The 26999-nt window shown below is 36.2% G+C and overlaps 1 protein-coding gene and 1 long non-coding RNA gene across 8 annotated transcripts in view; one reads left to right on the top strand and one right to left on the bottom strand.

The window, feature by feature from the left end:
- LOC102969448 overlaps positions 1-11662 on the bottom strand; it is a 53686-nt gene extending 42024 nt beyond the window's left edge. For all 4 annotated transcript variants that reach the window (XR_006208735.1, XR_006208737.1, XR_006208734.1 and 1 more), the window contains exons 1-2: positions 11395-11662; positions 4416-4515 (exon numbers count right to left, since the gene is read on the bottom strand). This is a non-coding gene — a long non-coding RNA (uncharacterized LOC102969448). The remainder of the gene's footprint in view (positions 1-4415; positions 4516-11394) is intronic.
- Positions 11356-26999, top strand: part of CCDC82 (coiled-coil domain containing 82) — a 33871-nt gene continuing 18227 nt past the window's right edge. For 3 of the 4 annotated variants that reach the window (XM_042959586.1, XM_007079045.3, XM_015536156.2), the window contains exons 1-3: positions 11832-11917; positions 16520-17238; positions 17718-17922. In XM_042959586.1, coding sequence (XP_042815520.1) covers positions 16534-17238; positions 17718-17922 — 910 coding nt within the window. In that variant the 5' untranslated portion in view covers positions 11832-11917; positions 16520-16533. Of the gene's footprint in view, positions 11442-11831; positions 11918-16519; positions 17239-17717; positions 17923-26999 lie in introns of those variants that run through there. The other variant, XM_042959587.1, reaches the window with a different exon arrangement.

Below are 26999 nucleotides of genomic sequence, written 5' to 3' on the forward strand. Positions count from 1 at the left end.
TGCTCTCTCTGCCCCTCCTCCACTCATGTGCTTGGTCTCTCTCTCTCTCTCTCTCAAAAAAAAAAATCAATAAAATTAAAAAAAGTTTTTTTTTTAAATCATCAATCTTTCTGAGTATCTCTCTTCATCACCTCATTGATCAATGAAGTAGTATAACCACCTAATATTAGTCATTTTTCTAACATACAAAATATATAAGGATTTAATTTCAAGTTCATAATTACACAAATCAAGAAGAAATTAGGGGATAATTATTTAAAATTTTGGTTATGAACTAGGTAAATATTCATAGGTAGATAAATATTTGAGGTGAATGAATAAATGAACAAATAATAAAAGATAAGATGTCACAATTACATTAAAGGAACTAACAAAGACCTCAAGTTAAAAGGGGGCAAATGTTTAAGAGACATCTGATTGTTTAATATATGAAACATAATTTTTCCTATTAAGATTAGATAACAGAAAATTCTGTTAATGAGGGCACAAATACAGCTTAAAAATTATTTCCTGGATAACTGATTTTTCCACATGGCATTCAATTTTATTTCATTTGTTAAAACATCTGTAATACACAGAACCAAAAAAAAAAAAGAAAAGAAAGAAAGAAAAGCTAGTCCTACTTAAATCAAAATAGGAAATAATAGTGGTGTTTAACTATATGATCAAATGCAGCCTTGTTTTCAGTTCCCATGGAGCCCTCATACATCTCTGCAACAAAGACTTTTCTTTACATGCCTTATGCAAGAAAAGCCCTATTAAATAAAAGAATGAAATTTGGGCACTTGTTCCCCCTCACATATGTACTGACAATTCCATTACTTGTGTCAATTTCTAATGCTAGACAAATCCCTGTTACTTGTGTCAATTTATAATACTAGACAAATCCACACAGGGTCTTAGACATGTATAAAAAGGGAGAATGGAAGAGCTACTTGACTGCTTAATGCTATTTATTCTTTTAATTCCAGAATGGCATCAAATACCAATCATTTCTATTATCTTTTGTGAAAATGCTTTAGTGAAAAGGCAGACTCCCACTGCTTTCTTTTCAGTAGTAAACTGAAACCATAAACTTCTCTCAACTTAAAATCATCCCAGTGTGATCATATTTGTTAAATAAGTTTTCAAAACGAATCTGCCATCATTGTTATTACTCCTGTTTTATTATTTTTCATTTCCTTCATTCAGAAAGAGACAAAAGATTATCCAAATGCTTGTCACTAATCTATTCAATATCCCCTTCCTCCTTTTCAGATTTTTTATCCGTTCCTTGAAACTTTATTAACCTTTCCATTAAATCTTAGTGTATATACCTGAAAGGGCTTTTCTTTTCTTTTCTTTTCTTTTTTTAACGTTTATTTATTTTTGAGACAGAGAGAGAGACAGAGCATGAACGGGGGAGGGTCAGAGAGAGGGAGACACAGAATTTGAAACAGGCTCCAGGCTCCGAGCTGTCAGCACAAAGCCCGACGTGGGGCTCGAACTCACGGACCGCGAGATCATGACCTGAGCCGAAGTTGGCCGCTTAACCGACTGAACCACCCAGGCGCCCCATGAAAGGGCTTTTCAACCACAATTGATCTTTTTATTGCTTCACTACCTTTAGGACTTAATTGAAATGTCCTTCTCTCCTTCAGGATTTGTCCTTAAAGTAAGAATCTACAAATATTTCATAATTATACAATTGATCCTTGAAAAATGCAAGGTTTGGGGGCACAGTCAAAAATCTACATATAACTTTTGACTTCCCCCAAACTTAACTACTAATAGCCTTTACCAACAAACAGTTGATGAGCATCTATTTTGTATATTATATGTATTATACAGTGTATTCTTACAATAAATTAAGACAGAGAAAAGAAAATTAAAAGATAAAATACATTTACAGTACTGTAAAAAATTCTCATATAAGTGGACCCAAATACTTCAAACCCATTGTTCAAGGGTCAACTGTAATGTGGGGGGAAAAAAGTGTCTTCTGATTTAGAATGTGAGTAAAAGGGTTAGCCCCCACATCATATAGTAATAAGAGAAAGCAGAGAGCAATGAAAAAGGAATGCCAGAGCCCATTTGTATACATTGCCTCAACACATTGTGAATACCTAAAGTTGCAAATCTTGATCTTTATTATCCTTCCCTTCAACCACAAACTCCTACTGTTTGAAATAACTTACTCTCTCACTCTTATCATCTATGATGCCTCTGGTCCTTTAATCCTTCCTATTAATAATATAAAAACTAGCATTCATTCACAAAGTATTCTTCATTATTTTATTTATTCTTCCTAACAGTCTGAATTATTATCCCCATTTTAGAGATGAGACTCAGAGAGACTTAGAGACTCACCCAAGATCACGCTGCCAAGACTTCTGATATCAGGATAAATGGAGATATTGGGTGCTTTATTCTTATCTTTTTTTTTAAATTTTTTTTTAACATTTATTAATTTTTGAGAGACAGAGTGCAGAGGAGGGCCAGAGAGAGAGGGAGACACAGAATCTGAAGCAGACTCCAGGCTCTGAGCTGTCAGCAGAGCCTGATGTGGGGCTCGAACCCATGAACTATAAGATCATGACGTGAGCCGAAGTCAGATGCTTAACTGACTGAGCCGTCCCGGCGAACCTGCTTTATTCTTATATCAATCACATACATTATAGAAAAAGATACATAAAATATTAAAAGAATAAAGTATAGCCATCCTAAAAATAAGAAGGTAAACTTTTGGAGGACCATAAATTATGCAGGAGAAAACTGTGTTCCATATAGTGAAATGATGAAAGCTGGGAAGAGAAGTCCAAAGAAAACAAGCTCCCAAGTTCTCCATCTGACAGGTTATAATGTCCATTGCATATTCTATCAGTGGCTCCAACCAAACTTTAACATATGTTTCTATACTTCCCATAATATGTGTTATATAAGCAGAGACCATAGTGTTTCAGGCAATCTCAGCTGCATAAGGAATGCACAATTAACAATGTCCAAATGTTGGAATAGTACCAACTCCATGAAAGACTACAAACTCAGTAAAGGTTAGGGAAGGGTCAGAGACTGTAGAGAATTCAAACTGTAATTTTCAAATAAGTAAAATTAATACACTTAAATAACAGATTATTGTCTATATGAAAGAATACGTACTTATGAAAAACAAGCAACTAGAAATTCTAGAACTGAAAAATGATAAATCTGGGACTTAAATACTGGTCTTCTGCTTCCAAGTTCCATATTTTCTCCTCTGATATCATAGTTAACCCCTACAAAGACATACAGGTGCATATACATGCTCATTTGCTTATTTATGTAGCTTCCTCATTACTTTGTCTTGATATATAGTCTTGACCTCACAGTCAATCAGAGGAACCTGTTATTCTCTTGTCTCCACATCTTCTCTGCACCTCGCAAATTCCTAGTCTTATGGTTCTCAACCTTAGCCGCATATTGAGAGATATGTGGAAACTTTAAAACTAACAAAACAAACACTATAGCCACCCTAGATGAACTAAATCAGATCCTCTTGGAGTTGGGCTCATACACTGATATTCTTTTTAAAACTTCCTGGGGCGCCTGGGTGGCTCAGTCGGTTAAGCGTCCGACTTCAGCTCGGGTCACGATCTCGCGGTCCGCGAGTTCGAGCCCCGCGTCGGGCTCTGGGCTGATGGCTCAGAGCCTGGAGCTTGCTTCCGACTCTGTGTCTCCCTCTCTCTCTACCCCTCCCCCGTTCATGCTGTGTCTCTCTCTGTCTCAAAAATAAATAAACGTTAAAAAAAAAATTAAAAAAAAAAAAAAAAAAAAAAAAACCTTCCTTACATGATTCTATAAGAATTGCTTGTTTTTTGTTTAAGAAAGGGCTATTCACTAAATGTGTGCTTTCCCCTTCCATAGTACAAGGTGGTCTCTAGGAAGCAGCTGCCTAGCTAGAGAGTCATTCTCCAGCATTGCCTATACCAAGGTAGGGCCGGGTGATTAATTCTCATCATTAGAATGTGAACTGAAATAATGTATTTCACTTTTGAGAAAGGAAGTTTCTAAGAAGCAGTGTATATTCTTTGTTCTCTCTTTTCCCATCTGTTGACTAGATTCAGGAGATTGCAAGAGTCTAGCAAATGCAAAATCACAAGATGGAAGGAGCCTAAATCTGTGAATCACTGTTTAAAGTTATACTGCAACCAAGTCCTTTATCATCATAAAACTGCTGAAAAAGATTTATTATAAGTCTCTAAAATTCTGAGGTTTGTTTCATCAGCTAGAGTTACCCTGATCAATAGAGGAATGGGTACCTTGAAGTGGGGTGCTGCTGTGATAAAAATCTCAAGTATGTGGCATTACATTTGTGATCAGGAAGCAGACATCAGAAAAATAACCACCAGAGGCTGGGTAATTTAGAATAGTGGTAAAAAATATTCTGTAAATATTACCTTCAATAATTTGGACAGCAGACCAAATACCTATAATCTTGTAGCTCTATAGCAGTGTTCTCAAGTGGGGATGATGTGGCCGGAGCACATTTGGCACAGGCTGAAGACAAAAGGGAAATGCAAATTTCAGTTATTTTTCAAGACCAACTTAATTGTTACGACTCCTCCTATCAGATTGTGCTTCTTTATGTCACATCAGAATTGATGAGTCCTGCCTTTGCATTCCATCAGCATTGTAACACTTAATTCACTCCTTTTTCTGCATCTTTCTCTCTATTGTAAATCTCTTGAAGTGGATAGTCTTATCCATGTATCCCATACATTGCCTAGGACACGTCTTATGCACAGAAAGTATACATTTAGGGTTTGCTGAGTACACGTTTGCTGAATGTCTACTACTCTGCAAAGCATTGATCCTTGATCTTATAGTATTAACAGACACAAATCACAAAAACCATTTCACAATATACTACAAGTCTCATGGACTCTAAGGCCTTACAGATACAAGTTTTCGCATTAGGTGTCCCCCGTGACTGCTCACCCTTGGGCATTCTTTCACACCCAACTTCTAATTGCATGAGACTAGTTACTGTGTGAAGTTGCCAGCTGCCAGCTGGGGAAGACAGAGTACATTTCTAAGGAATAAAGTTGGTGTAAAGAGTACAAATGATGGCCTTTTAAGGAGGTGAGGGGTTGGAACATGATAAACTAATTTTGATACTTGACTAGCAACCAGGATACCAGAAACAGAAACTACTACGGCTGCCTGTGGGACCAAATGGTCAGAGGCAAAGGCATGTGTGTATATCAGGAAAGGCTAACTAAGAGGACAGAGATAAGAAAATAATGACCTATTTTGCTATTTCAGACCAAGGAAGATGAGCTTTGTTTAGCATTCGATTAAAAAATTATTTTAGCTCCTTAGCCCACCTAGGTAGCTCTGACATTAGAATGCTAAGAGTTTACTACAGTGGGGAAGCAAAGCAACAATTTTAATTTCCCTTCCAAACTTAAATCCTGCTTCTCAACTGAAGATACAAATCTGGACTTCTGAAAACAGTGACTGGAGGTAGATTTGGGGTCATAAGCATGCAGGAAAAGGAAATGGATAAAGTCACTCAGAATCAGTAAAAAAAACAAGAACAAAGAAAAGCTTAAACTGTAGAGGGTATACAAAAAACAAGTCAGTGAAGAAATGAGTAAGTAAAATAAATCATGATGGTCTCCTTACACAGTCCCTATCACATCATGTTGGCTGTTTTATATGAGATTACAATCGAAACAGATAGGTTTGTATTGTTTTGTTTCTCAAATACCATTTTCCCACATTAATTTCAAGATCTTTAAGGACAAGAATCATTCATCCTCTTATATTTTCCTAAACCCACCACCCCCAGTAGTCTTACGCATATACTAAGACTCTACCAATTTTTGATTCACAATTTAAATTTAAACCTGGCAAAGAATTCTACTTCACTCACCAACCACCCACCAAAAGTCCAAATCTCTCATAAAAAGCAAGTTCCTAATTTACTTTATCAATACCTACAGGTAAAGCTACTCCCACAGAATTCTTGGCTACTAGGAGTACGGGTTTAAAGAAACACTTTAATGTACAGGTTGGTTTTCTGAGAACTGTTGTTGTATCAAGACTCATCAAGGGGAAAACCTGGCAAGACCAGTAAGAAAACTAAGTCTGTGGCTAATTTCTTAGTGGAGAATGAGAAAGCTAAACACACAGTACATTAAGGGAAGAGGAATTGGGAACTAAGTATTGATGACTTTGGAGCACATACAGGAAGTACCCAAATAGCTTCTGTCATCATCCACTAACCATTCCCAACTACTGATCACATGCATTTAACTTGGCACTGACTTTTTAACATTCTATAAAAAAAGAAAAGCAGAGATTTCAGGGACCATCTATGAATGAGCTGCACACACTACTAAGCCTGGGACTATGATGCTGCAATACACATCATTACAAAATACACCTCACTTTAGCCCACATTTCCTTTTTTTCCTTCTCTAACCAACTCCTCTTGTATTTCAACCTATCCTTCCTTCTTTCCCCATATCATCTCATGTCTCCCCCTTTGATCTGTATGGCTCTGAGTGCATACATACTCACGTGGTTTTGATAGTAGCAGTTTCCAGTATCTCTGGTCTAGTAAGATTTCTGTTGGTATAATACTGTGCCCACACCTCAAATTTCTTTGAGATTGTCTCATGAACTAAAGAGAAATGTTTGCAAGAGCTGTTTATTTTCCCAATGGTGGATTTTAAATTGTTTATGTGAGAAAGACTCCTTAGTGAGCATGGCTAACCCGAAATCAAAAGACAGATGATCCAAGTTCAAATGCTATTAGGTTGGAGATAAACAGAAATAAAACTACAGAGTAGTGAAAAAGGAAGACTAACCTCATGAAAGAGTAAAGGAAAGGTCAGTTGCTGCCACAAGTGCACTGGAAAATAGAGAAGTAAATTCAGACATCCGTTACAGGTCTGGAGGGAGGTTGGTGGCAAGAAATAAAATTTGAAGACTGGAAAGGTTAAGAGGTTAGCCTAGGTTGGACAGTACAAGTGGAGGCTTTGTCATCAAATACCTGGGTTTAAATTCTTACCTGTAGCCAAGTGATTTTCAGCAATTAAGAGTATGAGCTGAGCAACAGTATTTCCACCATAATTTGAGGATTATACAAGTACATTGTTTAGAACATAACATGATATTCAGTAACAGGCAGAGTTTATACTTATGTTTAAGGATAAAAGGGTCTAAAACAAACTGTAGCCTACCCATGTTGCCAGCTTTTGGAAAAGAGCAAATAGGTATAAATCTAAAAAACAATAGCAGTCTCTCACAGGCTAGAGAAAGAGTCACAAGATTCACACTCAAGGCCACAAAACAGTGAACCTTTTACTAGATATTAAAATTTAAAACCACACAGCTTAACAGTAATGTTCATTTTACCACTAGGTGGCAATGATACAGCTGAATTTCACTGACAAGATTAATTTTAAAAATTGAACAAACCCAGACAGAAATTCCAAGAAGCTTTTATACATATTTTCATGTTAGAAAAATGAAAAATTATTTTATATACAATTTAATTTATAGCAGAATGTATAATTATCTAATTCAAGATGTATGTTAACTTCTGATGCTTTTTTTCCTCTGTGCCCTGAGGCAATTCATGCAATAATTTTTAAACAGTTCTAATCACAGAAGTCTTTTTTAAAAAATCTGGACATATATCATGAAGATAACAGAAATTAGGGAAAGCTAAATCTCTTTGAAGTCTTAGAATTCTAAGAAAGGCACTGTAAAATGCAAAATATTTTAATAAAAAAGTTAAACCTTTAAAAAAATGACTGAGAGAGGACATTTTATTTTTTAAGGGCCAAAGCATGAAATAATATGGTGACTCACGTTGTTTTTAAATTACAAATTAAACCAATATTCATACGTGTAAAGTCTTTTCAGTGTGTTGAATAAACATAAAATTTACTAAGCAAATTTAGCAAAATTCTGACTTAATTTTGCTAATGGATTCTGGAATAAATACCTTTTTACAACTGTCAAAAGAGTAAGTCATGAAATTCCTTAAAATTCCTTAAAATTACTTTCCGTAATTATTTCTGCTTTCTTCATAAAACAGGTCTCAACCTATGGCTTGTTAAAAATAATAACAAAATTTATTCTTTCATTTCTTTTTCTTTTCATATCAAATAAAAAGGAAAGGCATGATAAACTTTTTCAAACTACAGACATTTCCAAGTACACAGTAAAAAAAACATAAATTCCCAAGATTCTCCCCCACATAGGTGGGAGTTCATACCACCACATGTAACATTACAAAATCTGTACTATAATTACATGAATAAATAATTACCCAATTCATAAGACCCAATTAAAACAAGCCTATTTATTCCCTTTTCATAAATAACCTAAAGTTCCCCAAATTTTTAATTCACAGTTTTCTACAAATAGATCAGAATATCTCTTTTATATATCAACTTTCAAGTAGTTTTCTAATTTAGTAATCAATTCCTATATATTTACTTCATTCGAGAAAACTCTCCCCCTCTTGCTCCCCCTCGCAAGAGAATAAAAGTATGATGGCTAAGTTATTTTTATAATTCATAGATCAGTTTCCTCATATTGGACTTCACTTTAAATTATTACAGATCACCCAAAATCTAAAATATAGGTATTTCTCATTCTGTCAGTGTATACAGATACACAAAACATAACCATTTAAGATGTCAGCACAAAGTAAGATTACTGTGGCAGCCCTCATAAACCGAACTATAGATTTCAGGAAAGTGCTCAATCTGTTCAGTTGTCTATAATTTTTGTTAGAAGTTTTAGGAAATGCCACTGTAATAGAAGGGATAATTGCAGGTCTATATGTGTATAGGTAATTTGTATCTATACAGAATCAGCTTCCAGTTATCTGTACAAATAAGGGAAGAGACACAGGATGCAAAACACATACTCCTCGAGCCACTTCAGATACATTTTTGTATCTCTATTTCATAGGACTGTGTCTGAGAATTGAGAACACAAAGAAAAGTAAGCCATACTGCAGAGACTGAGTTACAAACACAATTACCAAAACAATGGTAACAATGAAATGCCATTATTGACTTGAATTTGTCATCTTCTGTTTATTTCTGATGGTGGCTCGAAGTTTACGTATCACCAGTTTATCGGGCAGAATCATATCACCTTGCTGTTCTAGATAATCCAATAAGTTTTCAGTCCATTGGAGAGCAGCTGCATGATTAATATGCTTCTCTGGAATCAGTTCTATTTCCTCCTCCTCATTTTCACTAGATTCATCTGTCTGGCCTTGTGCTCTTCTGATGATTTCGCTGTCAGTTAACACTTCATAGCCTGGTTCAGTACTGTCCACTTCAAGCCATTTTTCAATGTTCTCAGTAGTCACATTTTCCAATCCTTTGGTATGTTGTAAAATGGTGGCCACAGTAGCCACAGAAACATCTTCTTCATCAAAGTCCAAGCCTTCTTTCTCCTCTATGGTAGGAAGAATCTTCTTCCATGCTCTGCTAATGGTAACTGGCTTTACTAAATTCCATGCCATTGCTATTTCATAAAGTGCATCTAGCAGAGTTAGCTTCTTCCAGAATGATTTCAGGTCATTACCTTCTTCCAAGTTGTTCTGAAGAAGACCTGCACGATAATTTCTCTTCATTGTCGCTATGACTCCCTGATCTGAGGGCTGGATCAAGGAAGCCACATTAGGTGGTAAATACTTAGCAAATATTTGGCCATCGTCTGACCTTAGGACGTTTTCATTTGGATGTGTTGGTGAATTATCCAACAAGAGCACAGCCTTTTCCTGTAGGCCTTTAGATCTTAAGTACTCTCGAACTTGTGGCACAAAGATCTTATCAAACCACTGTCGGAAAATGGAAAGATCCATCCATGCACCTTTTTGGCTGAAATAAGAGACTGGCAGGTTTGAGGTGTCAGTTGACTTGAAAGAGCGAGGTTTCTTTGCTTTCCCCACAACACAAAGTTTCAGTTTATGTAAACCTGTTGCATTGGCACAACACATGATAGTGACTCTTTCTTCAATTGACTTGTGCCCTGAGACAGTGCATTTACCTTTGATCACAGAAGTCCTGGAAGGTAGGCATTTCCAAAAGAGTCCAGTTTCATCAGCATTGTAGATTTGTTCAGGCTGTAAATTCTCTCGTTCAATAAAGTCTCGGAAGTTGTTACAAAAATCTTCCACAGCAGTCTCATCTCCATTTAATCTTTCATTTCTAATGTTAATCTCTCTAATGCTGTGCCGCTGCTTAAAACGAGTTAACCAACCAGCAGAGGGGTTAAAATCACCATCCATGCCCAAAGCATAAAAAAAGAACTCTGCCCTTTTTGCACAAATTGGTCCAGATATGGGATTCCCTTTTGCTCTTTGCTGGTTGAACCATTCTAGCATTGCTCTATCCAGTTCCTCATACATAGATGGCTTCATAGATTTCCTCTTGGCAAGAAGACTTGTGGAATCAGAACTGCTTGCATAAGTTATAATCTTTTCCTTATTTTTTCTTATATCCCGAACTGTTGTCTCACCAATCCCATAAATCACTGCCAGTTGTTTGGAAGAACCTCCGTCTTCAAGTTTTTTTATTATATCAAGCTTATCTTTAATAGTTAACACCACCCGCTTCCGTTTCCCAGACATGCTGAGGCTGTGGGACTCAGGCCCTTGACCCACACTCACACTGAAACAATCTACAAAATCCTTCCTTCTTTCACACAGACCCACTTTAGCAGTCTTACAGCCTCAGTCTTTCAACCTTACCAGGAACCTGGTGACCCTGACCCCGTCCCTGGACGGGCTTGGCCGGCAATGAGACGGCAGAGGAAGGTGAGAGGGAAGGAAGTTTGAGGGAACAGGCCTTTAACTTAGATGGGCAGTAGAGGAGGCCCAAAGTCACCGCGGATAATCCGGATTACAAACATTTGTTTTATTCCCCCAGTGGCCGCGATAAAGACTATAACTCCATCGTGACCACAAACCTCCTTCAAGCCCTGATCCAGGGTAAACACGTCCGTCACTAGCCCCTGCCACACCCCAAAGTTACAGCAGAGAGCGGAAGAGCCACGGAGTCGGGGACTAGCCCCTTTCCCCAAGGGAACGGCTACGTTTGATTGCTTCCCCAGCAGCCAACCCCTTCCACCGCAAGCCACACTTCCCCGCGCTGGGCTTAGCTTGGACAGTCCTCCCGGCCCCTCACAGCCCGCCGGGCCCCTCTCCCCACCTCAATTGGAACCAGGACCCGCACCGATCCCTGACTAACGCGCGGCGACCGCTCCTCCCCCAGCACGCGCTCCCGGAAGATACCCCCTCCCGCCGCCGGCTCCGCCCCCTGCTCCTCCCAGAGGCGGGACTTCCCCTGGTCCCCGGAAGGAGGAGGAGCGTGGCTAGTCTGGAGAGGGTACCTGGGGCGGAGGCAAAGGCGGAGGCAGAGGCGGAGGAGCTTTGAAAGGTGAGGGCGCGGGGGCGGTGCAGGGCCAGCTCGGGGCGGGGACTCGCTCTCGCTCAGGCTGCTAATGGCTTATTAACTGAGCCCGGGAAGCCGCGCCTCCCGGCAGGCGGGGGAAAAAAATTCCCGCGGGCGCTGTCCGGGTGGGTAGGACTAGCCCCTTCTGCGTCTTTCTGCACTCGCTCCCCCCCTGGGCTGAGCTGCAGCGGGCCCCGTGTTTGTTTCTTCCGCGGTGGGGAAGTGGGCGGGACTGGCACTGGGGAGCTGGAGTGGTGGTTTCGCGGGTTTCTGGCCTTTCCAGACCCTTGTTGGGTTGCGGAGCTCCCCTGGGGCCTGGGGGTTTGTGTCGTCCCGCGCACGTCATCGTGAAGCTCGGTCTAAGGGTCCGGTTTCCCAGCTACGGTGCCCCTCTGCCTGAGGCAGAGTAGCGGACTGGTGGGCGTGCTGCGCTGGCTACCTGCGTCCCGTCAAAGAGCCAGGTTTGTAATCCGGAAAATGACTCTGGTGTAAACTGCAGAGAGGATCCTTCCTCTGCCACCCATCCCTGCTGGAGTTAGAGAACCACCTTCAGTGTTAAAGATTTTAATGAATACTGTAGTGGTCCCGGATGCGAAACTGGCAGGATTCACTCTGCGAAATTGTGGAGCATTGGCTCGTGATTCTAAAGGGGGGAATTATCTTTCTCTCTCTTATCTTTCCATTTCTTATTTCTGTCATGTTGTGCTGCCCTGTTTTCTACCAGTGGAAGAACTGTGATAAATGTATCCACAGCAATGTGAAAAGAACGTAATCAGAATTATAACACTGTAGCCCTTAAGTCATGTATTATGCCGGCTTATACTGGTGTTCCCAGTAATTTCATCAGGTTGTGAGCCCCGTGGAAGCAGAGGCCGTGTTGATTTCTTCTAGTAGCGCCAAGCTCCGAGCCTGTGCTGGCATTCAATAACCATTTCTTTGGCCTCTTAAGGTTTTCTCTCCAAACTATCATATAAAAGGAAATGTCAGAGAGGGGTGTTGTTTTACAAATAGGAATGCATCCCTTCTGGTAAAATTTCAAGTAATGCCTGGGGTTCCATTGCTCTTCAAACCTTAAAAATGTAAACTGTCACCTGACAGGGCAAGTGATTCCTAGAATGAATCTTTTCTTCAGGATAAATTAACCTCAAAGCCTAGGCTACACGATATTTCCTTTGATGAGAAATTCAAGTAGCATCATCAAGTACCTTTGAGTTGTAGAATGACTCTGTGAGAGACAACAATATGGATTTTTACCTTTAATCTGTATTCTTTGGCAGACTGCATAAGCTATGTATATGCTTTTTTTTTGGTTTTTGTATATGCCTTTTGTGTGATATTCACACAGAAGCACAAAGATGTGATCGTATTGATCTTCTTCATTTATTTAATGCTTTCTGTTTGGAGTTTCTTTGTTTTTCTCTTTGCCTAAAGGTAAGGTATTATTAAAGAAGCTTGATTAAATTCTCATTTCAAGAAATTGAGTGTATACTCAGCATACAAAAAGAAATTACATCCATTGCATGGATTCTTTTTTTTTTTTTTTTTTTTTTGAGTGAATTCTGATGACCCAAGAGATGTCATTTTCATCAATCTAGCTTCACCTTCTCATTTCTCTCCTCAGGTTCAGTTCATTCACCCTTTCCCTCTGTCATCATTCTTCCCTCCCCAGCTAACATTGTAAAAGTATTCATAATTTTAAAAGAGAAGTCAAGCATATTTAAATTATCCTCTTTTTCAGTGACAGCAATTTTGAAATATGAGGAGAGACCCTGGAAGTTTGGCAGTTGGCCACATGAGACTTGATTTATTTAAATAAAATTTGTTTCTTCAAATATTCAATACTGCAGTTTTCCAAAATAATTTTTTTTTTCTCCTTAGAAACTGACTTTTTGAAATTTTTACTTTTGGACTCAATGGGGAATCCTTAAATTTTGTGATCAGTGTCATCAATAAGATGGTAGAGGGAAGTCACAAATTTTCATTTCTTTTACACATTCTTTTCTTGCCTATTGGATGGACAATTTCCAGAAGTTACTGGCCTAACTCATGTGCACTAAAATTGTTACTATTTAAAAAAAACTGTTTAAAAAAATAGTTTTTTTAAAAAGCATGTTTGTAAACTCTATGAAACTAAAATTTAGCATGAATGAGAGATAAAATAATGACTTTTTAAAGGCATGGTTTTTACCACCTTGTACAAATGTAATATTGGCAGCAGTCATTGTGTAGCACTGGACAGGAAATCAGGAGAACTGGTTTCTAATCCCTGCTCTGTCACTAACAAGCTGTATGATCTTCAGTAAGTCATTTGAACTCTGCGTATTTGGCTTTGATATTTATAACTGAATGTAGATAATATCTTCTTTCTAGGATCATTGTCAGGATTTAAAAACATGAAAATGCGCTGAAAAATTACTATACATATAAGAGTTTTTAATAGCTTAACCATATGCAGTCAGATACTTTTACAGTGTCACGTTGTTAATCATTTCTACTGCTGTTGTAGAAGCCACCTATTGATATGATAAATGTCTTTTGACATGGGATAGTTTTGTGAGATAACCATCTAATGTACATGAAACTGCTTTTGCATATTAATAAAATCATCTTTCATTTAATGTTCCTACTGTTCACAGTTGCTTTAGTGTATCTATTGAAGCCATATTTGTCATTTGTTTTCATAAATGTTTTCTCATTCTTTCTCCCAGTTCAGATTTATTAGAAAGACATTACAGTGTAATGCACATGCATGGTGTATGCAAATTTAGCTCTATGTGCTTAAAAAAAAACTTATTTGTACTATATGGCTTCACAATATAAGCTGCCCAGTTTGGTGCTTAAACACACACACACACACACACACACACACACACACACACACACACACAAAACACCAATAATAGTAATCTGTTTATAACCAGGAGAAGAAACTGGATGGACCTGCTGTGAAGCAGTATGATATATAGTTTCAAGAGGAATATAGAGATTTTTAAGATAATTTTGACTACACACAATTCTCATCTTGGCTGATTTTTAATATAAGCCTTCTGTAATTTGCAATCCAAGTGTAATTTCAACTAAGAGAATATTTTGTGTGTTGACTAAAATTTGTTAGATTGCTGTTACGATGCTCGATCTATCTTGTAGTGGTTACTGTCATAAGATCACATTTCAGGGGCGCCTGGGTGGTTCAGTCGGTTGAGCATCCAACTTCGGCTCAGGTCATGATCTCACAGCCCCTGAGTTCAAGCCCCGCGTTGGGCTCTGTGCTGACATCTCGGAGCCTGGAGCCTGCTTCGGATTCTGTCTTCCTCTCTCTCTGCCCTAACTCGCATTCTGTCTCTGTCTCTCTCAAAAATAAGTAAATATTTAAAAAAGTCACATTTCAGCCTACACTATAAATTTCTGTATGATCTTAGAAACCACTATGCTGATTTTATATGAGATATGACCATTTTAGAAACTGCCACGTTGCCTTTAAACATAACCATTTGTACAGTCAAATGAGTGGTATTTCTTCCACTTATGCCCCTGCCTGTCCAAAAAAGGAATCATCTTGGAAAGGTATAAACTTGATTCAGTGATACTGCCGTTGCTCAAAATATTTTGGCATTCTGTTTTTGGATTTACCTTCAAAGTTACAGCATATTTAAAAAATATATCTGTAATGGTAATTAATGTTCAAGTTTTGAAGTTGGATTTCACTTTTGGAAGCTGCTAATAGTCCCTTATAACTGAGACAAATGAACAAAATGGGTATTTAAACTACTCTTTGGGATAAAAAATGGAGCGTGGTTCTTTTCATATTTTTATATATTTTCTGATACTCAGTTTTATAGAAATCTCCAAGAATATTTTATGCCATAGTGTAAATATTGGAATAATTAGCCACATAAGGTGATTTCTTTGAAGGAGATAGCACTCAATAGAGTACTGAAGTTCTTATACATGTATTATGAGGTCAGTTTCATTACATTGTGATCATATGTCTATTTTCCTTAGCAACTACAAAAGTTCATATGTGTTAACTGTTTTTCTAGTTACATTACTTATCTCTAATTGTTCCTTTATTATATACTTGTGGCAATTTTAGTGGGGTTCACCCTTTTCTGAATCAGTAACTTACAGTATTTATTTCTTCCCAATATCATGCTCTGCTTCACCATGAAACTTTATTTTTTCACCCAATTTTGGATTGTTAATGTTTTTTATTGGATTATATTCTGTCTTTAACTTTGAGTGGTTTAAAGCCATTGCCATTTTACTAACGTATATAGAAGCTGCTGTCTTCGTAGATAGGTGATCTCTTAGTTTTGCACTGCTATCTTTTGTCAGCTAGTACTTTATAACTTTCTTCCTATAAAATTTTGATCCTTTATGTTATAATTCATGTCATTTCTGTTTAGAATCCTTTGCCTAAGGATGAATGACTCTGGTAACCCCACCCTGTTTTCTATAATTGTCTCTTTCTTTTCCAGCATAAAGCCTTTCTTCACACCCTTTCAGTTGCACTTACTTAACATACCATGTTCTCTCTCAGTGCCAGAGTTTTGACCTTACCATTTTTACCTGCCTGAAATCCCTTTTTCTGTCATTCTTTTTGTTGAAATATAACCAGTCCTTCAGAAGTCTATCAGATCATATCTGTGCAATTAAATCTTCAGTGAAGCATTTGCTATACTGTTCTTCCTGCATCTTTATAATTTTATTGCAGTTATTTTTATCTTTCATTTGGACCAAATGAATACTTTGCATTTTTCTTATTATATCTTTGTATGTTCTACCCATGGATGATAATCTTCTGGAGAACAGGACCACGGTTTTTCTGTGCATCCCTTTCAACGCAAGATATAATTCAAAATTGATGTTCATTACAGTTTTTTCATAGCTGTTCAATAAATTATTTGTTGAATAACTGTTCTACCATCTTCACTCAGATATTTTATGTGATTTATACTGTTGTGAACCATTTTATAACACCAAATAAATATAGTTTACCATAAATGCATTCATTGTTGTGATCTGATTATCATTATTATATTCCTAATAACTTTATTTTGTAGAAGCTTAAGTGAAAATGGTACATGTTAGAAGACACGAAACAAGGAAAAATTCTAAAACTCAAGAGCATGAGCAGAAATCTCGAGTTGATTGGAGGCGGACTAAAAGAAGTAGTATTTCACAGTTATTTGATAGTGATGAAGACCTTAATAGTGATGAAGACCTTGACAGTGATGAAGAGCTTGACAGCGATGAAGAACTTGATAGTAACAAGGGGTTCGATAGTAATAAAAGCCCCGAAAATGAAAGAAAACTTAGATTAATTGAAGTTGAAAGTGAAGGCAGTAGTAACTGTGAGCGTCTCATGAACACTGGCAACAGTTCAACATATGAAGAAGAAAATAACAAAAACAAACCTAGAAGTACTGACTCACCAGATCATGAAAAGCATTCCAGTCAAGAGGATGACAATCTCAACAAACACACTGGACAGATAATAGAGGAGGATTTAGAAGAAGAACACATCAAGCGAGGGAAGAGAAAAAGGATCTCCTCTGTTATGTACGACAGTGATGAGAGTGACAGCAGTGATATCCTAGTTCGAAAAGTAGGTGTTAAACGTCCACGTAGAGTGGTTGAAGATGAATGTTCTTCAGTAGAGATGGAGCCAAAAACACCCGAAAAAACTTTAGCTGCAAGAAAGCGAGAACAATTCCAGAAACTCAAAGAACTCTCAAAACAAAGATCTCGTCAGAGACGCAATAGTAGTAGAGATTTTGAGGTGTGTTATATTCTATTGGTTTTGTTACTGTTTTTAAATCTTTTTTTCAAAGTATTTAATTTTTATAAAAAAAGTACTGAGTCTGTTCTATTTCTCAATTCTTGAATTTATTTTTTTTAATCAAGTATCCTTGAACATGTTTGATTGCACTGTTGTGTCTAATATAATTTGTTTTATCGTGAGCCTCAGTTCATCATTCTGTTTTAAAATTGAAAGACTGTTTAATATGGTCTTTCCTCTTTTTAACTTCTACTTATAATCTTAATGTCCATTTTAAACATTTTACATCATTTACCGAGGTATATTACCTTCTTACTAATTTGAAAGTTTGACATTTAACATGACAAGATTTTTTTAACCTTAAAATATGAAATTAATTTCCATGGGTCATTGGTTTAAGATTTAATCTTTTAATTTTATATCCATACTGACAATTTAAAAGTACAAATTTACTGAAAGGTATGTTCTAATTTAATTAGGACTCTGAAAAGGAATCCTGCCCAAGCAGTGATGAAAGTGATGATGAGGAGGAAGAAGATGATTATGAATATGATGAAGATGGAGATGATTATATTATTGATGACTTTGTAGTTCAAGATGAGGAGGGTGATGAAGAGAATAAAAGCCAGCGAGGAGAAAAATTGACTACATCACAACTGAAATTAGTAAAACAGAATTCTCTTTGTAAGTTAAATATCAAGAAATTGTTTTATGACTTGCTCTAATTGTAGTATTATATCAAGTATCAAATTAGCCTCTTACTATCATGTTCTAAGTCATTGACTAGGAACTATGGTTTTATTTTTAGGTAACTTTGTCACTCTGATAACAGTTTATTCTAGTAGTTTCAGGAACCCTATACACTCTTAAAACTTATTGAGGATCCTGAACAGCTTTTGTTTCTGTGGGTTATAGTTATCAACATTTACCATTGTAGAAATACAAAAGAGATACTTAAAATATATTTAGTAATTAATAGGCTTTAACAGTAAGTTTGTTACATGTTAACATAAGTAACATGTTATTTTATTTTATTTTATTTTTGAGAGAGAGAGACAAAGTGAAAGCAGGGAGGGGCAGAGAGGGAAGGAGACACAGAATCAGAAGCAGGCTCCAGGCTCTGAGCTGTCAGTACAGAGCCCAATGCATGGCTTGAACCCATGAACACAAGAACATGACATGAGCTGAAGTCAGACCCTTAATGAACTGAGCCACCCAGGCACCCCAACATAAATAACCTTTTTATTAAAAATAACTATTTTCAAAAAAATAAGAATGGCATTGTTTTACATTTTAATAAATGTATTTAATATCTAGCTTAATAGAAGGCAGCTGGGTTCCTATACCTGCTTATGCATTCAGTGCATTTTGATGTTTTGATTGAAGTAGATGAAAACAGTTTTGCTTCACACAGATAGGTAGCTGGAAAAGGGAGAAAGATTTTAAAAGCATTTTAAAAATAATGTGGATATTCTTATTTGTCACTACACAATTAAATGAGTAATTGTTTCTTAAAGGTTAGTTGCAATATGGAATCTGAAACCATATAAATGAACTTTTAGTACTCACTTACATTGCAGTCCATTAGTCTGTCTTGCAGGTTGAATGGATCTTTTACCCATATGTGATTTTGTAACATCATGCATTAGTCATTTAGAAAATACTGATTCACTGCGTTACGTAGATCTTCCAAATGTTGACACATTTCATTATACAATATTTTTGAAATCACGTTTGTTAATATTACCACCAATCTCATCAGAAATTTTTTTTAGGTATGGGGAAGCCGTCAAGTTCACAGTAATAGCAGATACAAGTTTTCTAAAATTCTAACTTCTATAAAAATCTGTTTCTTAAACCTTTGGTAGTAAATACTGTTAGTTCTTGAAATTACAGATTTCCTTTGCTCATTTTTGAGAAAATACTTAACAGCTGCCTGAATATTGTTTGTCAGTTCATTCATTTTCTTCTTTTCTTCCTTCCTTTGTTCTTTTCTTTCTGTTTCTTCTTCTTTTTTTTTTTTTTTATGTAAACTCTCGGCACAACGTGGGGCTTGAACTCACAACCCTCAGATCAAGAATTGCATGCTCTACTGACTGAGCCAGCCAGGCACCTCTGTCAGTTGCTTTCTCAAGTAAACATGGTGTTTCATGATAAATGAGGGTTTCTCAGCTCCCAGTTCAGTTTTTCAATCATATGCTGTGTGGTATGCAGCATAGGTGCCCTATGCCTACTTCCCATTTCATCCCATTGAATACTCAAAAGATGTATATTTGAGACTTAATAAAATTCATAGTTTTTACTACTTCATCAAGGACATTCTTAAGTAAACGTAGCTTCTTAATGAGTGTATAGCAATGAATCAATCCTACAGTGGTTATTTGTGGTTTGCTTCTACTGCCATCCTTCATGTTAGGGAGCCATAACTGCTTTACCCGTAGTTCCTTTTGTACACATCAGTGAAAAGGTCAACATGGTAAAAACAGCATGCTTATCTTAGTGTTACTGTTTTGACCTTATAGATCTCCTTGAACGGACTTGGGGACTTCCAGGTGTCTACCATACTTTGAGAACCATTGGTTTTATCAGGCCTATTGAAGTATCAGTGAAACTTATCAGAGATTGGAAATTAGGATTCTTTTCATACAGTTAATTAAACCATAAATAATAGGATCCTGACAATTCAGGGTGTCTTTAAATGTGCATTTTTCTAATTCCTATAAGTGTGCATAAATTTGAAGATTGTTTTTAAGGTGTTTTACAACTCTGGTAGAAACAGGCTGTTGAGTGAATACATTTTTATTTTTTTCTTCAAGAGTGTATTCTTTCTGATTTTTTTTAAATGGGCATATTTACTAAAATTACATGTAATGTGGTTCAATACCAGTCTCATGATTTATAATAAAGTAGTAGATTGAGGTATGAATAAAATTTCAAGACATTTATCAGTGATAGAGATGCCAGTGATAGGCATCTATATTTTGAAAGTCAATGACTATTTTCCTTACGTCAGTAGTCACTTGGTCACTTGCCACTTGGACACTGAAAGTTTAGGGAAACTCAATTAGGAGATACCCCATCATTCTGGATTATAATATCTAGAATGTGATAGAACATTTGCTCAGTGATACCCATTCATACCTACTCCTGCTAATTAATCAAAATCAAAATCCAGCATGGGGGAACTATTTTTAACATCCTTCTCTATCCTACATCTCTGTGTTTGTTTTTTTAAGGGACAATTTTAGATTTGCTGAAGAGTAGAAACTACAGAGAGTTCCTATCTAACCCCTCTCACACACAGATTTCCTATAATTAACATCTTGGATTAGTTTGGTACACGTGGTAAAATTGATGAGCTAATATTGATACACTATTATTAACTGTACTTCATAGTTTATCTCAGGGCTCACTCTCTGTGTTGTACGTTTCATGGGTTTTGACAAATATATAATGATGCAACAGGTATCCATTATTACAATATCATATAGAATAGTTGCGCTCTCCTCAAAATCTCCTGTGCCCTACCTATTCATTTCTCCCACCCTCCCCTGAACCCCTGGCAACCACTGATCCTTTTAATGCTTCCATGGTTTTGCCTTTGCTAGAATGTTTTATTGTTGGAATACACAGCATGTAGCCTTTTCAGATTGAATTTATTCACATAATAATATGCATTTAAGTTTCCTCCATGTCTTAATGTGGCATGATAGATTATTTCTTTTTATCACTGAATAATATTCCACTGTATGGATGTACCACAATTTGTTTATCTATTCACCTGCTGAAGGACATGTTGGTTGCTTCCAAGTTTTGGCAATTATGAATAAAGCTGCTATAAATATTCGTGTGCAGATTTTTCTATGAATGTAAGTTTCCAACTCACTTGGGTAAATGTCAAGGAGCTCTGTGCTTGCTTTTACTACTAAGCATCTCCAACTCAGAGAGATGAATCTTATTTTTTATGCAATACATTTTATCTTGTATGTTCTTAATGGTAATTTCTGGCTTTATCATTACAAGTTGTCTTTTCTCAACTTGTAACCATATTCATGCCTTTCCTCCCTTGAATTGGTATGTTTCATTAACCACTATTCTAAATTTTATCCTTTGTCAAGTTTCCCATTAACTCTACGCCCCATCCAGTGAAATTGCTCTCATTAAATTTAGTGATTACTTCCTAGGTGCCAAAATATTTTCCAGTTCTTATGCTAACTTGGTATTGTTATGTGCTTTGCCACCATCAATTGACCACCCTCCCTTTCAGAAAGTTTTCTTTTTAGCCTCTGTGGTCTTGTCTTCCCTTTATAATATCGCTTTCCTCTTTTTCCACTTGCCACGTAAATATTGATGTTTCTAAAGGTCATCCTCAAATTCCCTTGTTTGTGTTTCAGGCAGTCTCTCTCCCATAACTTTTGCCTAGTATACCAGCAAAAATTCCTAAACTTCTATTTCCAGCACAGATTTCTCCAAAGCCTAAGGCACATTTTTCATCTTCTTATTGAACATTTTCACCAGTGTCTTTCAGATACCTCCAACTCCATCAATATGTATAAAACTAAATTATTGACTGGTAACATTACGGAGTTGTGGGGTGGTGTAGAACTTAAATTTTGTTTATTTATTTTGGTTGTTGTGGTGGTTATACAACTTTATGCATCATAGAATTGTACACCAAAAAGAGTGAATTTTGTGCTAAAAAAAAAAAAAAAGTAAAAATAAAGGGACCCAAGTAGGCATTCCCACTCCAAAAAATAACCTCAATGGCTAATCCACTTCACTTCTCTTTGCATTTTTCATTCCCTTTAAAGTTGATGTTATATTGTAGGAACTTATTGTTAATTCAATGGATGGATGATTAAGATAAATATATTGACTGAAGGCTTCTGGGTCTATACTTCAAGACAGAGAAATATAATTTCTTAAAACATCAGAGGAAAAAAAACCCATATACTTTACAGTGATAAATTATGACTTGTTTTTAATACTTATCAATGTTTATGCCATTTATGAATATAATAAAATTAAACAGGCAGTTTTCAATTTGTCAAGGGATTATGTTCTAGAGTTGCTGTAGGTTGATTCTTACACTTTAAAAATATATTTTCTCATTAGGGTAATAACCTATATGATGAATGATCAACACTACTCTATGGCCTCAGGCTGTAATTAGGCTAGTATTCCCAAATTAATTCTCCTCCCAACCTCTATAAGAACACTGACCACTCCTCATAGTCAACATACGATCACTATTTGGGAGAAACATTTTCTAATTCCAAATTCAGTACTCAGGTGAGAATCACAATCAGTAGCCTATGCAATTGTACATTTTTGAAGAGAACAGTTCTATCTAGAGGAAGACATTTTGTCACTTCCTCATGTGCCATTTGGCTCTGAGAGATGCATCTGTAGCACCTCAAAATAGTGCCCTTTCCTGCTACATGGTTGAAGCCACTGAAGACAATCATGGTCTTTTTTTCCTTCTCAGAAATCCCTGTATTTCTCTAAATTTATTTTGAGACTGCAGCTCCCAGAAGAGATATTACCAAAAGTAGAGAGATTGACAGGCAATGGTCCATTGCATTCCAGACCTACAATGTTCACACACTAAGAATGTTATCCACAGAAAGAGAGGAATAATCTTCAGATTTGTGGATACTGACGATTATATTATTTTTCCAGTTCTATCACATGTTCAGAGTGACAGAAAACAAAGTATAGACAGAAGAGTACATCTCAGTCTAGTCATCTACTGTCTTGCTTGATAAATACTTGCTAGAATACTGGAAATTAGATTAGAAATGAACATTAACTTAGTCTCCATGTAGCTATTAAAGAGAATAATTCTATCAACATAATGCAGTGTGTGCCCGAGAACAGTCTTGTAGGCATTTACATTAAATATTAAATCCTAGAACTTTCCTTCTTTTGTACAATAAGTAAAAAGTACCATTGAAATCATATTGTGGCACAAGGGAAAAGCAACGTTGCCCTATAAAGACTTGGAGGAAGAAAATGTCTGTGAAAAATGTTTCAGAAGAAAATTGTATCAAGCATTGCTTTGCAATCTGTGAAAAACAAATAGAAACTCATAAAAAGAGAACAATTTGAGATGAAATAGGGCTAAGATAAGTTGCCAGAGAATTAAAAATATAAAGTCAGAAGTAAAATCTATATTGAAAGATGTAAAAAACAGAATTAACAGTACAGAAAATCTCATCAATGATATATAGGTTAAATCCAAGAAGTTCTTTTGGAATAGAGAAAATGAAAACAGTTCTGAGGGAGAAGATAATACATAAAGGAATAGAAATGATCCTATTTCACAAATTTCAAGGGGGGGGGGAAATGCAGAATAAATGGAAACCTAAAGGAAGAAAATTCTATAGCTTTAGTGGGATATGTAAAAGATTTGAAGTGCTAAGAGATATAGCATGTTTTTGGATGAAAGGACATATGGAAATGTGAACTGAAAGGTGTGATGGGAGAAAATACAGTTGAGTTGCTGGACATGCCCATTTATGCAAATTAAGGAGGCTCACATCCTAATAAATTGATAAAATAGATTTGCAAATAGACATTTGAGGGAAACAACTTTTCTGATTACAAAAATGAAGAAAAGTTATCTAGCCATCCTTTTTAGGACCATAAAAATGGTTTAATATATTAATTGGTTCCAGGTTCCATTAATATATCAAAAGAGAAAAAATAATGGCTTAATTTTAAAAGATTCTAAAAAGCATCTCATGAAATTCAGTGCCCATATCTAGTTTAAAAACGAGAAAATAAGTCTCAAAAATAGTAATATGAGCATATGTCCTTTACAAAACAAAGAATATTTTACATTAAGAGAATATATATTTTTATTGAAGCGCTAGAGATACTGTCAAAGAACAAAACAAAAATGTCCTACTTTGTTCTAGATGTTGTGAACAATGTAATAAGACAAAGTAAAAGAAATATAACTTTTGAAATGGAAAAGACATTACTTGAACATAATGTGATTTTATATATACATGCATACAAGCTGTAAGTTTCTGACTTATTTAGCCAGGGATATAAAAGTTAAGAGAAAGGATATGAATATATTGAGAGCAGGAGTAGATGCAGCATATATTTCCATAGTTTTCTTGTGTTCTTTTTTGCCTATTGAGGGGGACATGTTAGGGTAGAAAGAGAACTCAATTTCTTGCTCTGCCTCTGCTTTCTTACAGTAGGCTTATACTTCTATTTCAGAATAAACTACACCAACAATCTCTGTGCTTCTACCTAGGAGAGTATTTATAAACATTCACTTGGTTCTTGAAATAAACTTAGCACTAGCAAGACCACATCCTTCTCAGCGTTGGGGGAGAAAGCAGAGTTACTGCCCAGGAATTCCCGAACAGTATCTCCCTCTATCCAGCTCTCTGATGTGCCAGGAAGCCCACTTTCCACAAATATCTAAGAGAATCTTTTGGGAATTTGCAAAAGATCTCAGAAAGATGACCAGATTCACAATGAATATGTAAAATTCAGTATTTTCTTACATGCTGTCAATAATTATTTAAAAGATCTAATAAGGGGCAATTCCATTTATAGTAGCAATTAAAATAAAGTTCCTAGGCCTAGTCTTAGGAAGAAAAGCATGACTTCATAGGTACAAGAATAAACCTTACATTGAAATAGCAAAGGAAACATGAATGAAAGGAGAGACACACCATGTTTCTGGAAAGCAATAAATAGAAGAAGAAATTATTTCTTCGGAAATTAACTTTTTGATTTAACTTTGCAAAACAGTGCTGAAGTTCACTTGGGGGAAATATATGGGAATAAATAAAATTAGACAACAAACAAAATTAGAAGGACTTCCCCCACCAGATATAAAAATTTATCATAAAATTCCAGTAAGTAAAACAGTGTAGTACTGGCATGGCAGTGACAGATCATTAAGAAAAGTACACGGTGCTGGTACAAAATCTTGGCATATATGTGAAATTAAAACATGATAAAAGATGCATGGAAAATCAACAGAATGAGCAGCATATCTTACGATTGAGTATGAGGAAATTATCCCAAGATTAAACTACCTTGGAAAAATCAAGTTATGCATAGACACAAATACTGTTGATTTTCTCCTGTATCCTTTTGCCATTTTTTAATAGTCATAGAAGAAAATTTTAAATGATATTCCTCGGATATCCCACAGAAGCTCACCCAATATAGCGATTAAACCACTGAAAAAAAAAAAAAAAACAAACCCAACTCTGGAGGAGGTCTGAACTCTAATCCTGATTCTTCCTCTATCTAGTTTTGTGACCTTGGGTACGTTATTTCATAATTGTGTCATTTTTAAAATTTTTAAATGAGAGATTTGAATTATTTCCTCCAATTTCTCATCCAAGTCTAAAATTCCGTGTTCTGAACAATAATATTATCAAACCTGACTACCACGCAGAACATCTCCCTAGGGGATAGTTGCGTGAAATCTGGAGTCAGACTGCTTGGGTTCCAGCGCTGCTTTCAACCCTCACTAGCTGTGTGATTTTAGGGAAATTTTTCATCCTCTTTGCATTTATTTCCTTAACTTTTAAAAATAAGCCAAGGGTATTGATAGTACCTCATAGACTTGTATTGAGAAGTAAAGCAATGCATGTAAGTGCATAAAACAGTGCCTGTCATTTATTTGCCCAATAAAATCTTTTTTTTCCAATATGAGATGCGAGGAGCATAATTCCTCCACCACCCATCCATTCACTCAAACACAAGGAAATTGAGGCCTTCCTGACTCTTTTCAAGGAGATACTGATGTCCATTGGTAGAACACAGATTTTGTGGTGAGGCAAAAACTCTCGAGATGACTCTGATCCTCTGCCCTTTCTTTTTACTCCCAATTCTGAAGAAATGCCATCAGGTTCTTTAAAATAAAACCGCAGTTCCCAAACTCTACAGCAAGTGAGTAATGTTAGGCATTAGTACACTCGAAGACTAATAAATTCAGTGGGGTAAAAATTTCTATTTCAATTTGATAGCTCAACTTGGGAGCACAGGGGATGAATTTGATGTTTCTTTCCTCAACATGTCTGTTAATATACCTAGAACATTTTTCCTTTAATAGAGTTTGGGAAGTACTAGATAGAGTTTAGATGCATTTTAACACTCACAAATTAAATTATGTACCAACACTATATTATATCCACAGTTTGATGAAAGTCTAGACAAAATTGAATGCTATTAAAGTATTATTTCATTTTCCAATTATCTTCTGATTTTTTTAAAAAATTCATAAATGGTTGTGATCAGTTCTTTTGTAATTTATAATTGATCATAGGCCCTCTAAAGTCTACATGCCCTTGTGTAAAATATCTGCTATAGTCGTTTAATTTTATCACTGCTTTATTTTGACCACTTTAGTATCATAATAACATGTTTTCCTTTTTAAAAATTTTTTAATGTTTATTTATTTTTGAGAGAGAGAGAAAGACAGAGCGCAAGTGGGAAAGGGCAGAGGGAGAGGGAGACAGGAATCTGAAGCAGGCTCCAGGCTCTGAGCTGTCAGCACAGAGCCCAATGAGGGGCTCAAACTCAAGAACCGTGAGATCATGACCTGAGCCAAAGTCGGATGCTTGACCGACTGAGCCACCCATACGCCCATAACATGTTTTTTTAAAAAAGAATGCATACTAAAAATTTTTCCTGAAGTCCAGAAAAAGGGTTATACAGCCATTTTAGTAGCTAAAATACAAGCTAAAAAGTTTCTCCATGTTAAATCTTATTTTCAT

This window comes from Panthera tigris, chromosome D1 (genome assembly GCF_018350195.1).
Source record: "Panthera tigris isolate Pti1 chromosome D1, P.tigris_Pti1_mat1.1, whole genome shotgun sequence".
In the NCBI taxonomy this organism is placed as follows: domain Eukaryota; kingdom Metazoa; phylum Chordata; class Mammalia; order Carnivora; family Felidae; genus Panthera; species Panthera tigris.